This window comes from Ischnura elegans, chromosome 9 (assembly GCF_921293095.1).
Source record: "Ischnura elegans chromosome 9, ioIscEleg1.1, whole genome shotgun sequence".
Taxonomy (NCBI): Eukaryota; Metazoa; Arthropoda; class Insecta; order Odonata; family Coenagrionidae; genus Ischnura; species Ischnura elegans.
This window is the reverse complement of record NC_060254.1, coordinates 109,500,845-109,525,621: the sequence shown is the minus strand read 5'-3', so window position 1 is coordinate 109,525,621 and position 24,777 is coordinate 109,500,845. Positions and strand designations below refer to the sequence as shown.

Below are 24,777 nucleotides of genomic sequence, written 5' to 3'. Positions count from 1 at the left end.
TTTATTCAAGATCACGAGACAGACTGAAAGCACATGTTTGGCGGTAACACGCCCACACCACTATACAAAAGAATAACGAAAGTACGTGAAGTTCATAATACATTCACAACAGGATTATCATACTCATGAGATTAATGAGTCATTTTACTGTTTTACTCGCGTGAGCTTTATAGTTTTTGTATGCAACTGTCTAGGATTTTGATCACTTAGGTCTTATCTGGAAAAATTCGTAACACCGCGATTCGTGCGTTAATTAATTACAAATTTGAAAGTTAATTTTAGTGTGCTGCCGTATAGAACTATCATTAAACGTATTTTCTCTGTTCCAATATCTTAAAAATAGTCTTATACCTTTCCAGGTCGTTGTGATGATAGCTCTGAAGAGAAAATCATAGCCCTCTGAACCGGTCAAACAACTCTTCGGATTCTATACACTTGAATAGGAATCCGGTGGTCATGGCCTTAAGCGATGAGTTATTTATTCTTCTCGATTAAAGCTGCTAATTCAAAATTACAATTTTTTGCAAATTTCCCTCGCTTAAAAAATAAATTATAATTTTTTTTAATAAACCCAAATGGTTGTAAGGCGCTCGCTGTAATAATATTTAGGATTTACGGCTTCATTTAGGATTCAATATAAATACTTGATGTAGGATGTTTGAATTTATCGTGAAATAGTTTATATTTCGTCAAGAAGAATAGTTTCCTCCAGTAGTGAATTAAATGGCTGATAAATTAAAATGAAAAACTTTGTGTATGTCCTCAGTATTTATTTGTAGGCTGCATTACCAGCGCACCGCGGAAGCCTTCGCACCACAGTATTTATTATCGTACGATGCGAACTTCCAATGATGATGTCGAAGGGGATTCGCTGAAACGCGTCGTGCGATAATAAATACTGTGGTCATTCAAAAAGGTTTTTCATTTATCATTGCTATATGCTCCTCAACATCTCGCCGAACAACGTTGAATACAATCAAATGGCTGTTTTAACCCGGTCCATGCAATCCTCCTGAATTTCCTCCTATATACTCATGTTGAAATGTGGCATCTCTCCGGATTCCTTTCTTAGGAAAACAATTCTAGACCTATAGTGCAAAGCATGAGGAAGTGGATGATTAATTATTGGATTACTGAAATTATTTTATTTAATTAATGGGCCGTACCTCCTGGTATCCTTATACGTTTGAAGAGAGGGCAAGAAGACAACAAACTGTATTGAAGTAATTGCTTAAATACCTGAGTTGTGGAATTCAATTTCTTCCCAATCGTAGATATGTTTTGCTAAAGTTTCAATGCTTGTGCTGGTTGTTATTTCATCATCTTGTTACTAAAGACGTTACGTTTTGTAGAAAACTTCCGAGTTTTCTACGTGGTTGTTATAGACAATCGTATCACGGAAGCAGATCGCCGCGACAAACGGACGTTTTGTGCAAGGATCTGCTGAGGACTGCAACCCGTCGCATTTATGTGTAAGGCAAGGACATATAATTCTTTCCATCGCAATTCATCGTCAAATTTTGCTACTTATAGCTTACATCAAGCAACTATAACAATAACAGCAGTTTCTGGCATTACGTTGTGGTAATTCTCACAATATTGAAAGTAAACTATTGCCAAATACTTTTCCTCAGCTGCTATTCTTCTTATTACTTTTATGCATGTTTTAAAGTCCTTCATTTGCATTAAATTAAACAATTAATTGCATTAACTAAGAAACACCAAATCCATTGCCACATTGTCTTTCTTGTTTATCAATTATTTCTGATTGCTGTAAAATACTGTCTGTTTCTTTTTCTGTAGCTATTCCCGATAGAGGTCACAATTCCTTACTAGTCGCCTCCAAATCACTCGATACTGGGCCTTTCGGTCAAGCCCTTCTACCTCAAATCCTTCTCGACACACTTCCTCCATCTTCTCTTTGGTCCTTCCCCGTTCTCTTCATTGCAAATTTCGAATTCTGTTCCCTACAAACTCCTCATCCCTTCTTAAAATATGACTGAACCATTGCATCTCTCCCATTATTGAAAATTTCTGTGATTGGTCGTTATAAACTCATTGTATGTTTAGGGAAAGAAATTTCACGTGTGTGTATATACCAACTCATTTATCAAGCGTATGTGTACCGAAAATTTTATCGTGTGTAACCATAATTAAATCACATATGAACTCTTGTTAGAGTTCCTTCAGCAAGAGAGCATATATGAGATAACAGAAGTTTCTCTAACTAAAGTTCATGTGCGATAGAGTAGTGAGTAACTAGTTGTTAGTAAACGGCAAATTATCTGATTCCATCCAGATTTGCACTTCATTTAGGTTCTCTTGTTTTTTTAACAAAAACTTGTGCCGTAAAAAGAGCCTTTAATACTTGTACTATACGCTGGTATTTTAGTCCCAAGTACCACGGAGAAGCGTTTTGAATTGCAGTTAGTTCGTTTGCACAAAATTTTTCACCGCATGTAATTTTCGTTATGTACGTATAATAATTGTGTCACTATCGTGACACCAAGTGCCTCGAGGAAATTTTGAGCGAAGCGCATGGTACGTTGAAAGTACTATTTATTCCTTTACATTTCATATCTCCTCCCGGTAATCGGGGAAAATGAAGTAAATGTCCTTCTTATCATTTGCATTTCCTAGATGCCGGGATTAAACATGACGCGTTGCCGCCGAACAGCATCCGAGGAAGTTTTTTTTTCCTTAATTAAAAGACCCGGGAAGTAATTTGGCGCAGTTGATGCCCGGTGGTGGTCCTGTCACTTCTCTCCCTCTTAAGAGGACTCCGAACACAATGGCTGATTGAAATCGGCCCCGCGCATCGCCGGTGGTCGTAATGAAGATGGGAGATTCAAGTTTGTTCTTTCTTCGCCCTGGCGTATTGCCAACTGGTCCTCCCGAGGCGCCAGGCCTTTTCAAACATATATCTTATATACGCTCCGGAAGGAGATGACCCTCCATTACCAGAAGTATTCGATTCGTATTGCTGAAAGTATTCAGTATTTATTATTGGTAATTCGAATAATTTGATATTCTACATGAGTTCGCGGTGAAAGCAAGTTTCGGGAGGAATGCAGTGCATATTACGATATGTGTGAGTGAATATGAGAGGGGTCTTCTGGGGCTGCGCGAACACCAAGAACTTAAAGCCAACAACAAACTCCAACGTCAGTATTATTATGAAAAATTAATGTTAGAAAAATGTATGAAAATGTTAGAAAATTACATGCTTGAAATCAGATTATGTATATTAAAAACTTACTATTTCCTCTTCTTCGGTAGTGTTTGACTTAATAGAAGAAAAAAATCCATTTAAGTCTTGGTCCGATTCCCAGAAATCGAATTGTTTCATTTACTCCAATCCATCTCCAAGTTTATCTGAGAATAGATTCAATGTGTGTGTACAAAGGGAACGATTCTTGAAACTACCGAGAATCCTTAAAAAAAAGTCATGATACGGCTAACAGAACCCAAATATTAATTCTTCCACAGATGACATGTCAAAAAATGGTTTCCTTTTGGCTGGAAATTAGACTATGAAGCATACGTCTTAACTAAGGGGACCTATCCCTTTTAACTTTTGGTTAATATTTATTTATTCCCATTCACATCATCTTATCTGGGGCAATTCATGCAAACAGTCTCTTACCATGTTTCCGCCCTCGAGTATATCGTATCCACGCGTATACATTTAGGTTGCACCCACTTCAAAGTATTAAGTAAGTATTTTCTACCCATTCGGCAGAATTACAGGAATTCATGTATATATTCTAGCAGATATATTGAACTCCCAACCGGTACATTCTTCATCGCCATTTGGAGATGAATACAGCCTCTGATTCGTTTTAGATACGCGTTGAGTTCTTCTTTCGCCGTGAGGGAACGGCCTCAATCCAAGGTCGTCGGAGCGGTTACGGGAGAATGGCACCGTTGAGATGCTGGGTGCCCGGGGCTATTGGCGGAAAACCCGGAAGGGACGGAGGCTACCTCTCGAGGGCCGTGCGATATCGAACTATCCGGATTGTAGCGTGCGATATTCGCGAGATTGATCATCGCAGTTGGTGCTGTGGGTGATGCTTAGGCTTGGCGTCCTGATGGCTCGAGTTCGGATCCCGGAAGTGTCGAAGAGATTACCGGAGCGCAAATGTTTACTTGGAATCCGAGGATGCTCTAATTGGTTCCGCCGCGAAACGAACGAAACTTCAATGCCCTCCATTTGTCGCATTCGTAACCGATAATTTCCTCTTTACATTTCTTTAAGTTTCATCGATCACATTAGAAAATGCACGCGTAAAAATGCCTATTGTATAGGTACTTCTATGCAATGTGTTACGATGCATTGAATGTAGAGAATGATTCTGTGAATCAACTTGAGCAGTGGTTGCAAGGTCGCAATTACTGTTGTAATTTTGCAAGGTCGTAGCAAGCCGGGGGTTCAACCTTCCCACCCGAAGTTTGGGAAGATACAGTCTTAGGTGTACCCTAGTCAAGTGAACTCCCGCCCCCTTAACATTTTCTGGTTATGGCCTTGCAATATCGAGGCATTTACTTTTTCATTTCCATGGAGTTGCCAATATATCATGATCATTCATTAATATTAAGTTTAATTGTTCAAAAATCGTGAAGCACATTCAATACAATTTTATTTTGATTTTTAAAATTATTTTTCAGCCTTGTGGTTTATCATTGTAATATTCGTATGGTTATTTGCAAGGGCTCAAAAATAAGGGGGGGGGCAAAAGTAGGGGGCAAACCATGGTTGTTCAAGTTGTAGGTAAGATTTAGGGATGGAAAAGTTAAATGAAATCAACATTAAGCCCCTTGCTGGGTACGCCCATGATTATTTGTAGAGGTATTGTTCTTTGACCGAGGAAACTTTTTTTAACTGTTTCTTAGACTGGTGATGGTTTTCCGGGTTTACACCGCGTTGATTCATGTTTTTGTGGATGACAGTTTCGGGCGCGTTGCAGCTCCCGTCTTCGGGTCCAAAAGACGGGACGGGAAGACGGGAGCTGGAACGCGCCCGAAACTGTCGTCCGCAAAAACATGAATCAACGCGGTGTAAACCCGGAAAACCATCACCAATCAACTCACCGCGGAAGCCTCCGTAATAATGTTTCTTAGACTGCTCAAGATAGATTGTTTCCCTCCTTCAAATCTGTAGCTGTTTTTTTTTCATAATACTTGCTGTCACTTAGCAAGGTTCAAAGGTGTTCAAAATGTAAATGTATGGAATACAGCTTATATGTCTAGCAAACAACTGTGGATAATTATCAGGGACCCATAGCCGGTTGCTGCCTCCATCTGCTCTTAAGTTTAATCGAACCATTTGAGCGAAAAATTCACAGAGAAAAAATCATTCGCCTTGACCGGGATTCGAACCCGGATCCCTCGATTTCCGGCCGAGTGCTTTAGCCAGTTAAGCTACCGAGGCGTCATTCTTCCCTGTGGAAATTTGTGGACTATACCGGACAAGGTGGTATGGACTGCTGAGCATATTATGCGACGAGCAGTCCAAATCGTGCGCACGGCGCCACAGCCGGAGAGTAAAGTCCGAACTTTGAACACATATAGGTGTTCTCTCTTTGACGAATTTACTCTCCGGCTGTGGCGCCGTGCGCACGATTTGGACTGCTCGTCGCATAATATGCTCAGCAGTCCATACCACCTTGTCCGGTATAGTCCACAAATTTCCACAGGGAAGAATGACGCCTCGGTAGCTTAACTGGCTAAAGCACTCGGCCGGAAATCGAGGGATCCGGGTTCGAATCCCGGTCAAGGCGAATGATTTTTTCTCTGTGAATTTTTCGCACAATTGTGCATTGCGGGTGACTCCCGTAAAAGTTATCACCGTGGCTAGTCCCGGTATACTTAAATTCGAACCATTTGACTCGTATTCTGCCCTTCGCATGGATGAGAAAAAGTCATCCTTTCAGCAACCATCTGACCATTAGTTACATTTGGCAGTTACGAAATCGAATGCGTGATACAATGGATTCGTTCAACGTTCTTTATTTTTGTTGGTTTTGATGGAGTTTGGAAAATAAAGAGACTCATATTTTTCCATTTTTCAATCTTAAAGTCACTTTCAAGAGTTTTAGGACAAAGTTTGTGGCGCCACTTCTGCTTCTTGAGGAATTTTAGTTTCCCTTACTCTTTTTGTTCTCCTTGGTTGCCCACTGAAAATATTTTGTTTGCGCATGAAGATATATTGACTAAAAGGGAGATGATACTTGTATATTGATCATTCTGTTTCAATTTATGTCGGATTTAATTATTATTTCGTGTGCATTTACTTGCCCCATTTTTGGCTGCTGTTTTCTATTGTATGTATTATGAAACCTCCAATGCAAGCAGTTGCGATGGCCTAGGTGAGTTAACGTGCAATTTTGATGATGGTTGTTATTAGTTTGAGTCCTCAACGCCGAAACTTTGCTCACATGTTTTTATTTCCTTGTTCACTTGTTTTATATCACTTAATAAATTTAAAATCATTTTAAATTCACTGTAACAGCATCATATAATTTTTCGACTGTATTGAGCCACATAAAAGTTAAGAATAAGTCAAGTGTGGTCTTATCCTTTTAAAGAATGGCTGTATTTAAAAGGCAAAGGATTCAGAAAAGATGGTCAGCTGGTGATATTGGGCGGATAAAAACCTGGCATTAGCGTTAGGGAACAGCTCAAAGTCTGGTGCAAGGAGTCACACACTTTGTGTTGTTACTAGAATCTTACTCCTCTTTTTCGATTAATGTTGATATTAATTATTTGCTAGAATTCATTGACTTTGCACTCTCCTCGGTTTTCTCAGTTGTGCTGATATTTTGAAAACTTATTTACACCCTTATGAAATATTCGCACATTACTCTTTATTACTGGTTAAGGCATTTCAAGGAAGGCGACTGATGGAGAGGCGAAGGAGCAGCAGACCCTCAATTTCGAGGACATCACGATTTGCCAATTTATTGAGGATAATCATTTGTGTCGATGGAGTAGTTGCCTTATACAGGGAGGTGCAATTTGGATGCAGCTACAAAACAGGTAGAAGGTGGATGAGCTTAGTATTCAACTCCACGGACCTGCCCTCAAGCCATCCCTAACAGACCAACAAAAAAGTTTGATGCTGTTATTCAGCGGGAACAATTTAGTAAGCGAATAGGCTTTTTTAAGACCTCACCAATTTTGCTGGCGAGAAAAAGTGTCTCAGCTTATAATAAGAAAGCATAGAATTGTGGAGGATGAGGTATGCATACACGGTATGAAACATTCTTATAAGCATTGAATATATCTTCTGTTAATTACAGTCGGTGAACGAATGCGTAGGGAAATTGAATAATGTTTTATATTTTACGTTGTTGAAGTAGAATATCATATTTTCTGTTAAATTATTGCTCATTGAACTTCATTTACATGACACAGCTACATAAAAAAATATTGTAAGCTTTATTTTTATTTTTAACATAGAGCATAGTTTGGTAAATAATAAATAGAAAAGAGTGACTCTTTCCTGCTGGTCTTTCATGAGTACATTAACGCTGAGGCCAAGTTATTATCCAATCTTTAAGACCAGCTGTGCTCTAAACTGTGCTCCGACACCCACCTCTCACCGGCGACTGTCACCTCTCATCCTAATGACAAATGAAAGTGGTAACATAGTTCTGGTGCAAGTGAAGTGATGTGACTACAATACATTAATTTTTATGCAAAATTTTAATGAATATTTTCTTTTTTTTCAGGAGACAGCCAGGGTAATGAGGATGAGGTGGACAGGATAGTAGTAAGTACCTACCTTTGAATATTTTCATTTCTTCCAGTTTATTTTGTGTTATTGGCATGCATTTGTTACTATAGAAATGAACTTTTGCTCTTGTCTGACTGAGTGGTTTTAGACTGACTCAGATATTCTCATTGAAACTAATGCTAAAAGCAAAGGATATAATGCGTGAAATATGCCCTATTATTGTCATCATACAAGGTGTGTTAGAAAAGTAATGACACTGATTTTATACTAACCAAAGTGTTTGTTTTTTTCAAACAAAAATGTTATCCCCTTCAAACTATTTCCCTTAGGCAGCTATATACCGGTGGAGTCGTTGTTCACAATCTTGGTAGTAGCACTGGAAGTCTTGAATTGGCATGGCTTTTAACCATTCGGTCACAGTCTTTTGAATGTTCTCCAGAGTTCCAAAGTGATGTCCTTTGAGGATATGGTTCAATTTCGGGAAAAGGACAAAGTCACAAGGACTCAAATCAGGTGAATTGTGGGGTTGAGGAATGATAGCAATGCATTTTGAGGTCAAAAATTCACTAAAGGATATTGCCTTGTGACACAGAGCATTGTCATGATGAAGCATTCACTTGTCTGCAATTTCTGATCTAACATGATTCACTCTTGGCATTTAACTTTCGCATGTTCAAATCGTCCGTCAAAATTTGATGCATGGTGCAAGTGTTTAAGTTTAACTGTTTACCCATCATTCTTAATTTTAAACAATGGTCTGAGCTCACAATAGGCCCCACACTTTCAAAGTTTACGTTAGTATTTGAAGTTGTAGTTCTTCATGAGCGAGGTTCAAATTCTACATGTTTTCCGCGGTCAAAAAATTATTTATATCAGCAAAAAACTTGTGCTCTTCATGAGTTATGTTCCCCATAGGCCAGTTTCAACTTTTCAAAAGTCACACTTGCAGATTCACTAAGTTTAACCCAAAATTTATCGCACAACGTGGCTCTAAATTCCCATGCTCCATTATTGTAACACACAACAAAAACACAACTTCACTGATGGCGCTGCAAAAATTTTGTGTTGGCTGTATGGAGTTTAAACGTGCACTGAGGAAGAGGAAGAGGTAAACAAATCAGTCTATCCCAGGCAGTAGACATAGCCGTTGCCAGTTTGCCCGCAGTATTTCCAGTCTCATTACTTTTCTCACACAACTCGTATATTATTAAATATAATCACCAGTTGGGAATGTAATTATTTGATGATCTAGAGTGGTGTGCTTGTCACACATACCAAGTTCCCAAGAGTAATTTAATCTAACATATATATCTATATATATATCCCTTTCTTTCCTTACCTCTGAATTTATATGTATGTTTGCGCTTAAGGCGCCGTGTGAATGAATGAAGTAGTAGTATATATGTATATATCATCAAAAAAATTAGTTAAATGATTTAATGAAGGCTTATTTAAGGATTTATTTCTGAGTTGTGCATTTACAATTGTGTAACTAAATTTTATAATCTTTTTTTCATTTTTTGGTGGTATGTTGTTTTATGTATTTGTCGCTGTAGCTCTGATGTAAGCATTCATTTTTTGTTGTGGTAACTCAAATTTGGCCATTCATCTTCTTCCTATCCCAGCCAAAGAAAGCCTCGAGTGTGACAGCCCCTAAAAGGGGCCGTGCCACTGCCGTGGGTGCCTCTCGTTCCGGAACGTCAACTCCTGTGCTGCCTGGTAAGATGTTTTCCCATGCATTAATGGTGTACAACAGTAGCAGTAAGTCTTTGCCGAGTTCTCTTCCATTAATCATTAAAATCAAAATAATAATAATAATAATAGTTTACTGAAATTAATCAAATAAAATCAATCTTGAAAAACAAAAATAATAAGTCTCCTGCTTTAGTTGATGATTGGCTTGGCTAAAATGAATACTAATAGCATTCATGACTTACTAATTCAGTTGAAAACTTAATACTGACATTTCATTGAATAGCTTTTTCCACGAAGGATCAAGTGACAATTCCCTCTCCAGTAAATGAGCATGTTGTGCTTGCTGTTTACATGTGGTGAATGCTGTTGCCTTTGTCTAAGTAATAGCTCATTACTCAAAGAATATCCATTCCAGTGTTTGGGAGGATTGGTTGCTGGGGTAGTGTCATCAACTGTACATTTAGACTTGGCTTTCTGTAATCATTAAGGTTCTATGTATATCTTCACTTGCTGTCCACAATGCTCATCCATTCGTAATCCGGTTTTTGGATTAGCCTTGTTGTTTTATTAGTTGCTGCTACTATCCATTTGTTATGTGGCAAAGAAATGTCTTGTCATCATTTATTACTTCATTTTCAAGTTGCAGAAATTCTCTTCAACAATGATTAATTCATTTGAAGAGTTTATTACCGCGGAAATTGTTCTATTTGTTTGAATGTTTAAAAAATTTTACTCTAATAATCTGGTATGAATTAGTTTGTATTACTTCATCCTAAAGTTAATCCCCTTTTCTATTACATTTGATAAAATTACTCTTTTTTATTAAATTTCAGCCATTGTCTGAATTTGAATGACGTGTTGACTAAGTTCTAACTTCCATCTGTATTCATTTAACTTTTTTATTTGAATCTGATTAGGACTGTAGAGAAAGAGATTGAAATAATTGCAATAATGTGGATGAGTGGTGGCCAATGAATGGTCCATGAGACAGATCAGGTCCACCTTGCCATTTTGAATGGTCCCAAAAATTTTGAGAACTAATGTGCATGAAAATGAAGTGTATTGTTGTAATGTGCATTGCCTGTAAGCTCAGTATGTATGGATCTTTTACTCCATCTTTGTATCTGTTTTGCACTAATTGGTAAGTTATGCTTTGGGCTGGCTTACATGATTTCTTCAATAATGTGGCCCTCTGTGACTCTCCTTATGGATAAGTATTTGCATTAGAAAATTGTTATCATATACAGTTTATAGAGCTGATTCAGTTCCAATTTCAAAGTAATCATATCTGATGCCACTTAACAAATGGAATGTTTCCATGTGTATTAGTCTTTGTACATGTCTTGCTATCCCTTTTGGGTATAACCCTTCCTTTCTCTTGCTGCCTTGGATTTTCCTGCATGTTGTAACTCTTCCATCAACTGACAAATGTCATTGTGTGAGCAGCTTCCGGCTCTGAGTCTATCCCTCCGAACGTATCAGGAGGTGCTCCTGGAAGCAGGTTACGGCGGTCAGCCTCAGTTAGGAGGCCCCCTTCTGCATCGTCAGGTATGACCAAACTCCTCTACTCCCTTAATGATATCATTCAACACGTTGAAGCCTATGGTGGCACAGAAGTAATTCAGTGGTGGAAACCCACAGATTTCCTGGCTGTTATAAAATGCTGCTTATCAAAGCATTTGGCTGGAGGTGCCTCCTCCATTCTCAGCATGAAAGTCCTACTTAGATAAAGGTCATTGGTTACAAGTCTTGGAAATTATAAGCAGGATAAAATATTCTCATGTCTAATAAAAGGTAGAAGTATTTGAGTCTTTGTTGGATTCCAGTGTGGAATTCCTCTATTCTGAGACATCTTTGGTTATGGGCTTCTTGGTGTTGAGAGGAATCATTAAGGTTTTGGGTTGGAAAAGATTTTTAAAGAGTTACATGAGAAACACCCCTTCATCTTCCCATATAATTTTAATGTACTCTTTTAACCATTTTCCTATCTACCGTAGCATTAGAATTTCATATCTAACAATGCAAATGTTTCATGGGTCAAAATAATAAACTTTAATTTTCACTCAATTTGATACAGCAATACAAAATAATTTAAATATTCTATTTGGGTATTGCTGTTGATTAAAATGGAGTTATAGCATGCTAGTACCCTGCTGCATCTACTTAGGTTTCTAAGGTAGAATGTGATGGCATGATGGCTATAGAATCCTTGTTTACATGTCATTCCTTGAATTTTCCATGCAGTTCAACATTTATGCCACAGTATGTGCAGCAGTAACATACTCTAGTTAAGGTGCATGGTGTTTGCTTCTTTCAAAGTTTTAGCTAGCTGACGATTGATTAATGATCTGTATTTTGTGAGATTTATTATGGGCATTCTTCAGGTAAGTTCATTCCTTAGTCCATTGTGAACCTTTTCTACCCATAATCCATTAAAATTGGTTTGTTAATGGCAATATTGTGAAGGTTTTATTTTATTTGGACTGAAAAAATTATGGTGTTTGTAAAATTAAGAGCTTTTGATATTTTTATCTGCTGACAAGTCTCTGTTTTATCTTATTTATAATTCAATGAAAAGTGCTGAAAAATGCTGCATTGCTTTCCAATTTTTGCTAGATGAAACATTTCATCCATATAATTATACATGAGTGTCTAGGCCAAAATCTTACGCATTTGTTGTAGTTAAGGCCACATTTTCACCATCATTGATGCTATACATATTCAAGTGTTTCTCAATTTGTGTGGTTTGCATCTATGCCTGTTTCTGTGTTGCACTCTTCACTTTTGTTTTCTCTAAAAGTCCTTTTCAAAACATTTTGAGATTGCGTGTAGAGGACATGGTACAGATCAGTTGTTTACTGGGTAAAATGAAGTTTTCTCAAGGTAGCCATGTGCTGAATGGCTACAACAATTGTTGGCATTATTTACATATTGACTAGCATGGTATTTTGGGGACAGAAGTAGTTAGAACAGTAGATTTGCTCCATTGAGGACAGGGAAGAGATGGGATGTTGGAGGATTGTGGCATATGCATTATTCTACCCTTAGTATGGACACCAAGCTTTACTTTCCGGGTCATTGATGAATTGTTGTTTTTCATGCACCTTCTGTACAGCACCCATATAAGGGTTAAGAATAGGGAACTTGCATATATTTCAGATATAATCAATAGCCCCAAAATTATATAAAAATATATGTTTGCGTACCTCGGTGAAAGTTTTTTTTATTATTTTATGACGTGGTTTGCGATATTTAATGCATCAAAGTTCACGAGAATTTTCAAATGCAAGTGAGAAGCGAAAACGCCCGATGATTGGCTGGTAGAAAAGTGACGTCATAGTTCAGTACGAGGCACGGCGCGGCACGGCCATAGTATAGGTTGCATGCTTGAATACATGCGACGGCGTGGTTATGATTCATTTATTGAAGTGCAGACTTATCGGAGTTGTTCATTGTGACTTCAGGGCTATTATTTGATCTATTTCTCCTCCATTGAAAGCGATAGATTGCGTAAAGATGAAGGCATATGGTTATTCTTAGGCTGATCCTAGCAAGCTTCCTGTTACTGATTCCATCATGATAACAGGGTATTTTAGTGAAACTGTAGACTTCGTCGGCTCGGAAAGTCGATGCCGAGAAATGGAAAGGTAGCTGATGTGCATCTGTAATGTTTTATAGTTCATAACAAAGTGAGACTTGCGTATAATATTGGCGAAAGCGTATACTCATGAGAAATGTGTATTCTTTTGGCAGTCCGGTAGAGTCTTACGGTGAACTTATTTCCACCTCGAAGCTGTCGATGATACTTTCAACTTAAAAATACCTTGCCTGGAGGGCGACAGGAAGCTCTGAGGAAGCCAGACTATTAATGTTTCAATTTAGTAGCGATAATATAGACGAACTTCCAACACAATCTACCGTCTTGTGACTAAAAACCCCGAAGCCACTTCCTATTCTGCAGAAAGAATCGGTCAATCGCACTTCGATCAATATAATAAACACAACGTCTTCAGGTGTTAATAAGTTACTTTTGAAATGAAATACTTCCTAAATTAGCATTAAAATGTGCATGTTTTCCAAACAGAGTCTTTAATACATTTTGGGAGCTTTTCTCACGATATATCTGAAGCCTACTCTAAAGGCGAGCTCATCGTCATTGCGATCGGTTGTCACTAAAAAAATCCGTATCGGAAATCCTAGAGGGATGACCTTCGACGATGACCATGATCACCTGCACTCTCACTATCACTGGAACCCGTGGTGAAAATAACATCCCAATTCAATTTCTATTTGGTTTTAAGTGGGGAAAGAGCAACATATAGAACTGCACATTCTTTGGGCAACTTTGGGTTTGACTTTCCCTCAAACACCCCATTTCCCCTGTGGTGCACATCAGTGCTATCTTTATACGATGGCCTGACAACCTTTAAATGGATCCTTGGTTTATCCTGACAACCAACTAAATGGAAATTGCTGATCCACACATGTCCATTCTTATCTCCATAATTTCCAAATCAAAGGCCGCGGAACATTCCTCTCGTGACTCAACTTTTTTTGAAAAGCAAGCAACGGCGCAGAATAAAATCAAAGAATGCTGCAATTCATTTTTTGTGACCACCTCTGGATTCCATTCTTTTTCCATCTACAACTTCCTTTATCTTTCGGGGTAAACTATGGGACAAGATAATGTTTAAATATTTTCATTAATTTATAACAAAATATAAGTTCTAAAAATACCCAAAAGCCATTTTATTGATCCGCACTGATGAGTGTAAATTAATGTGGAAGATGAATGCTGTAGACGTAGTAGTTTTCCTTAGGTTGAGTTGCAAAGTTCATGAAGTTGACGAAACGGCTAATTTTTCGGTGCGCGGAGTCATTTATTGCACTGGCCGTGTCTACATTTTTGAATTTTTTTGTAATAAAATAAATCAGAATTTAGGATAAAATTTCCTTTAAAATGACGTATAGTTCATTATTATAGCATGCAGTGAATCCAGGATATAAATTTGCAAAGTACAGCGGCACATCATTTTGACGCCGACAGTAGAAGAAAACGCTGTCTTCTTGGCTGGCACTCGAATACATGAGGATCAACGTTGCTCTATATTTTCATATTTCCTCCCTTGATTTTAAACATCATGGAATTTTCTGTCCTTCCGTAACTGAAATTGAACAAGTGCCATAAATAATTTGAGTCCATCGTAACCATCGAGAAACACCTATCTCGATTTTTGCTGTGAAGTTGAGTTTTTATTCTACGGCGGCCGAATTATCGAAAAATCTCAGTTTCAAGTTATTCAGTCAATGAAATATGGAAATATTATTTATATTAAAGTTATCTTCGCTCACATAGCACACGGGTTTATCATTCCGTTTATTATACTCTTATTTTTCCGTAACGCTCATCCCGACATACAGCTTGCATCGAGGCTTTTCTTCTAATTTCCTCCGTGGGAATGCAGGCGAAAATTTTTTCTGGGATGTTATTGCACAGAGGAACAATGCACCACTTGTAATTTTTCCTTATTTCACCCACGTTCTCCTTTAAACGCAACGTGGCTCTTCCAAACCTGCAGTTACTGGGCTTGGATCTTGGACTCGTACTGAACTATGACGTCACAGCCAAAGATTAGTGGGGGCGGTATTTTTTAGCCCGCGAAACTCGGGCGACTTTTGGGAGTCATTTTCTAGGGTATAAACTGAATTTTAAGCGGAAAAAAGTATATTGCGGTACTAAGTGTTTACTGTAGTATATCAGCATACTGTTTATAAAAAGTATGCAATTTCCCTATTATCTGAAAAATCTCCTCTACCACGGGATTGAAACCTGAGCCCTCTGGATGGGAAGCAATCTACCCACGTAATCCCCTCTCAGAACCAAGCCAAGGGTTAGATGATATTACTAGAAGTAACTGAGGTGGCGTAAGGGATAAAGCTCAAGGAACTTTGAGAGAGAAAACACTGAAAATTGAGTGTGTTGTAATGAAACCCTGCAGTTTCACTTCCATTTCTTATGACCAATTATATTTAATTTCATGCATTTTTATTCTGTTTGTGAAGCATATTTTAAGAATAATCTCCTTTGGAAGTGCATCTATCATGTTGGAATCAATAATTCATTTAGTCTCATCGATCTTCTCCCAAAATCCATGGTGCTTATTCGTCATTTTTTTTTATTCTCCACTGCATATTCAGTGATATTTGAAAAGGGCTCAACTTGTTATGGCTTTTCTGTTATATGTGATTGATTGTTGCCTGTATGTGTGGTTGCACAATGAAAGTCTCTCTTGTTTCATTTCCTTGATGAGATTCCTCTTTGTCTCACGGATGGATTTTTAAACGGTTTATCTCTCTCACTCTTCATCCAGCAAGTGGAGGAGCCGGTGCTGGATCCGTTGATGAGGAAATGTTCATCAGGGCTTTTGAAGATGTTCCTACGGTGAGGTTGTTCTCAGCCCGAGAACTTGAAGAGCAGATGAATGCCATTAAAAGTACTGTTTCTGATGCATCCAAGGATTGGGACAAAAGGGTGGATGCTGTAAGTGTCTGTTTTAGAAGCTAATTAATATATTATGTAGCATTGCATATACATATTGTTCACATAAGGTCCTGGCATGGGGCTGACCAAGGGATCAGCTTTGAGGATGCCTTTAATTTATATTTTGTTTTCTCATGTTTCTGGTGCAGTGTATTGATTTTGGTTTTATTTTCTAAGGACTACAATTGCTGATGCAGAGGTTTGGTTTTTTACCCATTTTGTGTCAGTTAATTTTCATTGTCTTAAGTTTGCTGTATTCATATAAATTCTTTCGTGTTCACTTCCCAAGCAACATATTTTATTCAAGCTTAAGCAAGTTCACCTTACTAGAATAGCATTATGTTTTTAATATTTAAACATTGCTTGAAAATGGCCTTATTCAGCTCTTTCTTTGGTGTTTAATTGCAGTGTGTGTAATTACTAGCTATGCTATGGTTCATTACTTTTTCTAATTTTTAATCTCCTTCATTTGCTTACTGTAATTCAGAAATCAGTATTTTAACTCGTTTAATCCAGTTTCTTTTACATGCATGTTACTTGTGATGTTTTTTATCAATGCTTTCCTATGTCAGTTTGTTAAAATATATTGGGTAATTACTCTATTTTTTACACTGTGTACACCATTTCAAACCTGGGGCAGAATTCTATCAAACAATTGCTCTATCTTCAGTGTATATCGTCGGATTTCACTCTATGCCAAATGCATGTTGTTATGTATTCTTTTCTTACTTCAAGGAACAAAGGCTGCTTTTCAATGCTCAAGCTATGATTAAGTAATACATAATAATATGGGTTTTCTGTTTCCATTTTTAATACTTGTAATAATGATTTGCAAAGAACATTTCTCTTTTTTTAATTGCTGTTGTTCTCTTTAGCTTAAAAAGGTGCGTTCCGTTGTGATTGCTGGTGGGTCAAATTTCGATGAATTCCATAACCACTTAAGGCAGCTAGAACCAGCATTTCAATTATCTGTTAAAGATCTAAGGTAATTCGATTAATAAATTATTAATAGGAATATCTAACTCAATATATTAAAGTGGAAATTATACTTGTAGAGCTCCTGGATAATGATTAAATCACTTTCCTGTTATATATAATGGATTTAGTAATTGCTCATATTACTTGATGTGTTACTATATTTTTTTTACATATTATCTGTGAAATTTATGCACAACTTGTATTGTTTTTCAGGTCGCAAGTTGTGAGGGAAGCTTGTATCTCAATTGCATATCTATCTCAGCAACTTGGGCAGAAGTTTGACCACTTCGCAGAAGCCCTCTTGCCATGTCTAATCAACTTAATAATGAACTGTGCCAAAGTAAGTGTAATTATTGCAAGTTACATAACTGTTACATTACAAGCGTTCAAGATTTACTTCTCTGTTTAAACTATTTTTCTTAATTGAATATTTTTTTTTTTTTTTCAGATTGTGGCATCCTCTGGTATTGTGACCATTCGCTTTGTGATACGATCCACACACTCCCCTCGTCTTGTTCCCATTGTTGCATCAGGTCTTTCATCCAAATCAAAAGATATCCGTCGGGCCACATGTGATTTTCTCCACCAATTACTCCACACTTGGTCTACTCATGTTTTGGAGAGGCATTTAGCTCTTCTCCAAGATGCAATTAGGAAAGGTATTGCTGATGCAGATCCTGAGGCTAGAGCCTCTGCAAGGAAGTGAGTATTGTTTGAATTCTCTTGGATTAACTTTATTGAAGTCTTTTTCATTAGAATTTTAAAATGGTGGTGGGTATGTATGGGTAAAATATAAGCCACGACAAAGAAATCAGCCTCCCCATTTCTGCTGCTCCATCTTTTATTGCCTGTTTCCATGATGTGACTTTATCTTGGCAGCAAGGTAGCGACACAACATGTTATTTATTGCTCTAACTTCGATTCTTTTAGTAGAGATCTTTGTTGTATATTATAATCCTAGTAATTTTTCACGAGGCATGTCCAGAAAAGAGAGTACTGAATTTTTCTATTCTATAAAAATAATTTATTTTAAAGTAATAGCATGATATTGAAGGTGTATACGTTTGTGTAGTTGCTTTCCCATTCTATGCAGGTTTTAAGCTGTAGCTCAGAGATTTCGATTCCCTCTTCGTAGAACAACCCCACCATCTCTTTCGACAACTTGTTTTACCTCGCCATCAGTTGAAAATTTTTTTCCACCTGTGTGAGTCTTCAGGAAGGTGAAAAGATAAAAATCTGAAGGTGCCAAGTCAGGGGAGTATGCATGGTGGTTTAAAATGTCCCAATCAAACGAATTCGAAAGCATCTTAGTGGAGTTAGCCACGTGTTGGCTGGCGTTGTCGTGCAGCAAACACTCCCTTAGTGAACATTCCCCTCTATGTGTTCTCTCCCCAGGTATTTTAGAGTGTCACAACAACACCCTGCTGCATTAATCATCTCCCTTTTTCATCTTAAAACACACATGCCTTCATTCTTTTGTCCAAAATGGAGTTACTTAATTTTTTGGCAGATGGAGAACCAGAGTGCCGCCACTCTGATGACTCTATTTTTTTGTTTTTTCTTCATTATATTCACAGCACCACTTGAAAGGGTTCATTCAGTTCATAACATCTTCGCCATAAACAGTTTTGTTCCATGTAAAAATTTCAGTCAGCGTTTTTCCTTTTGCAACAAGGAGCCTTATGACAGTGCGCACCTTGCACTAGGTGGGATTTCTGTTCACTGAAAATGCCGCTACGAGGTGAGTTTTGGTACTAATAAAGGTTTCTCTTGTGTGGAGAGACTACTCCAGTTTTGGCAACTGTTGAAAAAATATTCCACGGAGCGAGAGCTCAACAGTACTCCTACTTTCTGGACATGCCTCTTATAGTAAGAAATAAAGAGAACACATTTAAGAAGTCGTCTGATATTCATGTCAGTCTACATTCCGTCTGCTTAGAGGTAGTGCCGTGTATGACCTAGTAAAGTCGTGTCTGCATCATCTGCAGCAGTTTCCAGCTTTGCAATAAAGTAATTTTATTGTTATCCTTGTTCCAGCAATATCAACATTCACCCACTGAGGAACCCAAGTAGCATTCCAAGATATTTTAAATGCGTGTGCCACTTGCCATTAGAAATAAGTAAAGCACTATGTAGAATCATTTAAGGTTACAAAGTTTGCCTTCACTATTGTCATGTAGCCATTCCACTATGCAACAGTTTTTAGTTTCACTTGAAAGAATGCGTAAATGTTGTTTGTATTAAAATTGCTGTTTTTTTCAGTTCTGCTTGGTGAATACTTATGTCTAATTTTTTCCACCACTCTCTCAATTCCCAGGGCTTTTTGGGCGTTTGCCGATCACTTCCGGGACCAGGCTGATTCTCTCCTCAATTCTTTGGATGGGTCCTACAAACGTCTTTTGTACGGAGAGCTGTCGGCCACTGTCTCAAACTCCAGCTCTTCAAATTCCCTCGTGACAATGGCAGCTCCCGCCCGCATATCCAAGTCCCCGATGCCGCCTTCGTCGGCCGCAGCCCGGGCACCTTCTACAGGTAGTGCAGAGAGCCTTCCCATGCTCCTCCACTCACAACAACGCCATGCCCATCAAGCACGACAGTATCGCCCCCACCCTCACTCTCCCCCGTCCCACCTCCCCCCGCCATCGGCCCGCCCCCACGGCGTGCGCACGATCGGCAGTGTCGAAAGTCTCCCCGTCCTCCTCCACCAACAACAAAGAGATCAGTTTCATCATCATAACATGCCACACTATCAGTCCCCCTCACAGTACCACCCATTACAACACTCTTCTTCTCCTCCCTCTTCCGCTGGAGTTGCAGCAAGGCGAGGATCGTCTGGGATACCCGTCCTCGTCACTGCGTCTCGTGGCTTCTCGGGGGAAGCAGGTGAACCGACATTTCCATATCATGGCCCTATATGAGAATTCCATCCACTCCTCATAGTTCTCAAACTTCTTCTTATTTTTATTCTTATTAACTGTAGGTCATTGTAATTCTTGGTTGCTTGATGCATATCTGTGACTATATGATTCCAATTACTATTATCTATAAGCTATTTAGAAAAACTAACAAAATGCTTGCAGAGGGTCATCTGCATTAGTCTTCAGGATTATCATTCCTTATACCTAAATCCTGAACCTTTGCTGAAAATGAATATGTTAATATTTTGTGGAGGTCAGTCTGAATGTTCTTAGTTTCTCGACCAAGAGCCTCACATTTTATGGCTGTGTAAGGAAGGTTTGTACTGAGTCCACAGAATTCTGGCAGTGATTTATTAGTTCTGTGCTGGTCTGCAAATTTAGAGCAACCGAAATATTGTCTTGCTTGAAAATAGATAGACCTGAAATTTACATCGAATATTTTTTTAAGAATGCTCTTTTAAAAAAAATATTTTGATGGAAGCAATGATTGTATGTAATAGTTTGAAAACTATTTTAAGAGGTGGAATTCTCAGCATGCCTGATATTTCTCTAGCTGTCGGTGTTCTAAGCTTTGGTCCGTGTCATGCCAATTCTCTTGCACTTGCTTTATATACTTCTGTTACTCGGCTTTGTATTTTGAATATTCCTTCTAAATGGTTTGTTCTCTATTTTATTGTTTGTTAAGGTTTTTACACCCCAGATTGGTCTTAAGATGCCTCATTTTGCTAATGTATGATGTGAATTAAGTGTAATGTAAAGCTTTCTCTCTCTCAAAATGACCCAAATTGTGTTTTTGCATTTGACAGCATACCTGTGAGTTAATAACTTGTTTTTAATGGATTGTGATACTTTGCAAGTTCCATTTTCAAGTGATAGCGTGTGGCAGCTGGATATTTTTTTATAAACTGATGTTGAGATTGTGGGATTTGAGTACTGTGGGGACCGTTTAGATGTGTCTGTGAGAAGGAAGTGTCATAGTGTCGTAGACTGTGTTGTGGCATGGTCCATTTCAATTTTCTAATTCACAGTTGTCTATGCAAAGTAACATATTAGGGACACAAAACACCATTCGTCTTTGTTCGTATTCCCATTGATGTGGAGAAGTGCTCAATATCTAGTCTAAGTATGTCTTTCCATATCAACTTGGACCATGCTGCTTTTCAGAGTTGAAATTTGGTGTTACCCTATGGTTATTTCTATCAAGAATCTATTTTTAATTGCTTGATAAGGCATTATGAGAGTAGGCATGTGGAAGTTGCTAATTCTTACTTCTGAAAAGTTGAAATTTTTCTTCTAGGCTTAGGCTGAAGCATTTTGTAGTTTTTCAATCTTTGAAAGTGCTAGCCATCACCTTTGATTTTGCCAATTGTCATCCCCTTGCTTTTTCCCTATGCATAATTTGGGTGGAAACGGTATCAGATTGTGAAGATAATCAAAAAGTAATCATTTGAAGTGATTGTAAGAATTTATGATACCTTGGTGCTAAAGGTTGGGTGTTAGATTAGATGTCATTGGTGAATCACTCATTTCTTATAGAATGTACGTTTTTTGCTTTTTTGTGTGTAAATGAAATTTAAATGAATAGCACCTAGGGAAACCTAAGGAAAAATATAGGTTTTAACGTAGATAGGAAATGGTAGTTGAGAAATGCGATAATTTAGGCATAATTTCTATTTTTCGGAAATACTATGTATCAAACCAATACTCACTCATTATTAAATGTATGTTTGTTCACCTCAAGATGTGTCTTGTTGTCCTGTAATTAAATGTCAATTGAAAGCTGAGCTGGAATGGAATTTTGTGCTTGCTTTGGTAATGTACTTGAGCTTTAAGATTGCTATCAGGATCTGATAGCAGAATTTATAGTATTGGAAAGAATTTGACAAAATGCCTATCGCCGTATAAAATGAAAAAAGCAATCTGAATAATTCAGTGTGCTTTATTTGTCGGTTGAGGAGATTAGACTACTCCATCAAGCTACCCATGAACAAAATTCAGAAAAAATTACCGCATTCATAGGTTTTTGAAGTAGACTCTCTGCTCAGTTAACCAAGTAGTGATGGTTAGAAAATATAAAATGCAAAAATTAGTCTTAAAAATGAGTTAAATACCATAGGCACGTCTATGTAACATTTGGCATCCATTCTTTCAAAAACTATACAATGCATAAATCAATGGGTTTTTTAAATGTCATGTTGTATCGTAAGTTTGACTGATACCTATCATACTTGTTGAGGTTTAAATGTGGCACCTAAAGACCTCTCTGATATCATTAGGTGCTAAAAGTAAAAGAAATAGTCTGAGCGACCAATGTAGTGTATGCACTATGTTATGTAAGTCAGTTATCTATTTCACTCCATGTACAGTTGCTTTCCCTTATATTTGTTTCCAATGTGGTTGTATTAAAAATGTATGCAGTTTCAACCCATGTTTTTTTCTTATTTCCGTATCCAATGCGTCTTAAACATATTTTATCAATAGAAAGACTTTAGGCTTATGTTATCTGTTGTAGACCTAAGAGCTGTGACAGTTTTGTCATTTCGTAAAAATTAACCCAATGGTTGTAAGTGTCATAGTTAATTGTTTGCTAATCATTTTGTCTTGTCTGTAGTCACCAAGTTACATAATATCTTTAATAGTGTAATGATTAGCTGTTGCACAATGTTGTTTTTAGATTGTCTGTCTTTTTTAAGATAACTAAGTTGGTATTCCTCCATTGAAAACACTTAATGAGTACATGTTGGAGATGAGAACTTTTAGGAAGTGTATATTTATTTAGTCTGGAGAACTATATTTGTAGATAATTTGAGATTAGTAGTAGTCACCTCAACTTATATTGAATTTTTAGCTTTTATTTGCTTTTTTGTTTTAAGTTCACAATGGCTATTCTAGCAATGCCTGCATCGATTATTATTTCCCTTTTTGTTTTTTTTTTCTTTTTCTCTTCCATTTTTCTCTTTATAAACAATTTCTTCGACCTGCTCTATCTCTCTTCATCCTGACCACTCGGGACCGCGTTGCTTGGTGTTGCCACCAGATGGTTCTCCCCGTCGCCACTTCTATGGAATGGGGGGCGTGGGAGGGGGTGGTGGTGTTGGGTCAGCTCTGCGCTCCAACAGCGCAATTGACCTGCAAGCAGCCCAGAGAGCAAAGGCACGCGCTCAGTATGCAGCTGCGGCTCGCCTCAAAGTGGGCTCTGGTGCCTCACTTCGTAAGTTGCTGAGCTGGAAAGGGAGAGAACGAATGATTGGAGATGTTTTGTTGAAGTTGTGTTTGAAGTTTTGCGAGAAGGAGTGTTTTGTGCTGTTATTTCATATGGATGACCCAGGGTGCCACCTTTTCCTTTGACATCACGAAAGGCAATCTTGAAATATCAAGCCTTCTTGAAAATTCTGTCTATCATAATATTGAGAAATTGGACGGAATTATTCCTTGTTTTTTTGTGCACATCATGAATTTTTCTAAAGAGTCAAGGTCATGTTTCAGTATGATGAGTAAGGCTCCTTGATTTTTGGGAATATGAATTTGGCTATTATAGGCATAATTTCAGTTTTGAACACATTTTTAGGGTTTTTGGCTTTTTTATGGCTTTTTCCACAATTTAGTCAGGTTTTTTTATCATTGTGCTACTCTTTCGGGACATTAGCTCAAACCACAGATTGAAACTCTTGATGCTGCTGTCTTACATCATCCTTTAATACCCATCAAATGAGGTGGCAATTGCTACTGGTAAGCCATCAATAATTGGTTCTGTTTTCAGATTTTTACAAAAAGCCGAAAATAAAGAATGGGGAGACTAAAGAATACTCCAATGAATGCCTCAATGCTCACTGTGATGACTTAGGACCATACGCATTATTCAGGGTATAATTCTGCAGCTTCTGCAGAAGCACTCCAAGAGGACACTCCCTGCGTCCACTTGCATACAAGGAAGATGGCATAAATTGAATGAAATGTTTACATTTTGCATCTGCTTTCAGCAGTTGTTCAGTTTTTATATTAGCTGTTCTGGAAAACTTGTCTTACCCTGCCGTTATTCAAACTCCATTTTTCTAGATGGCCACCTTACGCTACTTTTTACGCAGCTTCTATTCCAGTAATCTGCCATTGCACTAGCAGTATGCTTTAGGCCTAGTTCTTGTTGTTTTTGGTGATCTAAAGATTAGGATGGGGGTTTCAAGCAAAGATCATGTTGCTATGCATGCGTTTTTGCCGACTGTAATGCTGAAAATTGTTAACATATGTACTTGTGTTCATGAGTATTCTAGGGATGGGTTTTATATTTTTGTGGAAAGTGAATTTTCCTGTGCCAGGATGGGCTGGATTCATGATTGTTGTTTTTAGCCAGAAGCACCTGGCCAAAGCTTTGAACTCAAGTAAGAAAGATCCCCAGAGAGGTGCACCATCCACGCAACAGATTTTGCTGCACTCTTTGCAAAAATCAAGCTGTATAGAGAGAAGTTGAACTATGACATAAAAGGAGGTATTTTTAAAGCCAATATGCTGCTGGAAAAAATAGAAAAGCATGCATTCAGAGGCGTCATGAAATATTTGTGATCAGTACGAGGATGGCCATTATTGTTCGAATTTAACAGAAAGAGGGGTATGGTAGCCAATTGGGTTGAGCGCTTGTTTGCTGATTGAGGGGTGCCAGTTTCAAATTCCAGATGAACCCTTTGAGTACTCCAAATCAAAAATCCCAAAGGGTTTCCCCCAGTAAAGGAGCTGACACCCATAACCTTGTGTAACATTCACTCTCATGTGGCTCAGTCTAAGAGAGCTGGAACCTTTACAGTCAACACCATCCTTCAGCTTAAATCAATGAGTGAGAGAAGTTTTCTTAATCTCCACGTTATCACAGCAAAGTTTATCTTCATAGGCTAAAATTTGGCATGGGGATCTGATGG

General features: G+C 38.0%; 1 protein-coding gene across 14 annotated transcripts in view; it reads left to right on the top strand.

The window, feature by feature from the left end:
- Positions 1–24,777, top strand: part of LOC124165240 (CLIP-associating protein 1-A) — a 383,777-nt gene that overhangs the window by 309,957 nt on the left and 49,043 nt on the right. For 8 of the 14 annotated variants that reach the window (XM_046542553.1, XM_046542550.1, XM_046542551.1 and 5 more), the window contains 9 exons: positions 7,734–7,774; positions 9,364–9,457; positions 10,880–10,981; positions 15,805–15,974; positions 16,850–16,959; positions 17,166–17,292; positions 17,401–17,654; positions 19,270–19,835; positions 22,908–23,081. In XM_046542553.1, coding sequence (XP_046398509.1) covers positions 7,734–7,774; positions 9,364–9,457; positions 10,880–10,981; positions 15,805–15,974; positions 16,850–16,959; positions 17,166–17,292; positions 17,401–17,654; positions 19,270–19,835; positions 22,908–23,081 — 1,638 coding nt within the window. The remainder of the gene's footprint in view (positions 1–7,733; positions 7,775–9,363; positions 9,458–10,879; positions 10,982–15,804; positions 15,975–16,849; positions 16,960–17,165; positions 17,293–17,400; positions 17,655–19,269; positions 19,836–22,907; positions 23,082–24,777) is intronic. The other 6 variants (XM_046542559.1, XM_046542558.1, XM_046542557.1 and 3 more) reach the window with 5 other exon arrangements.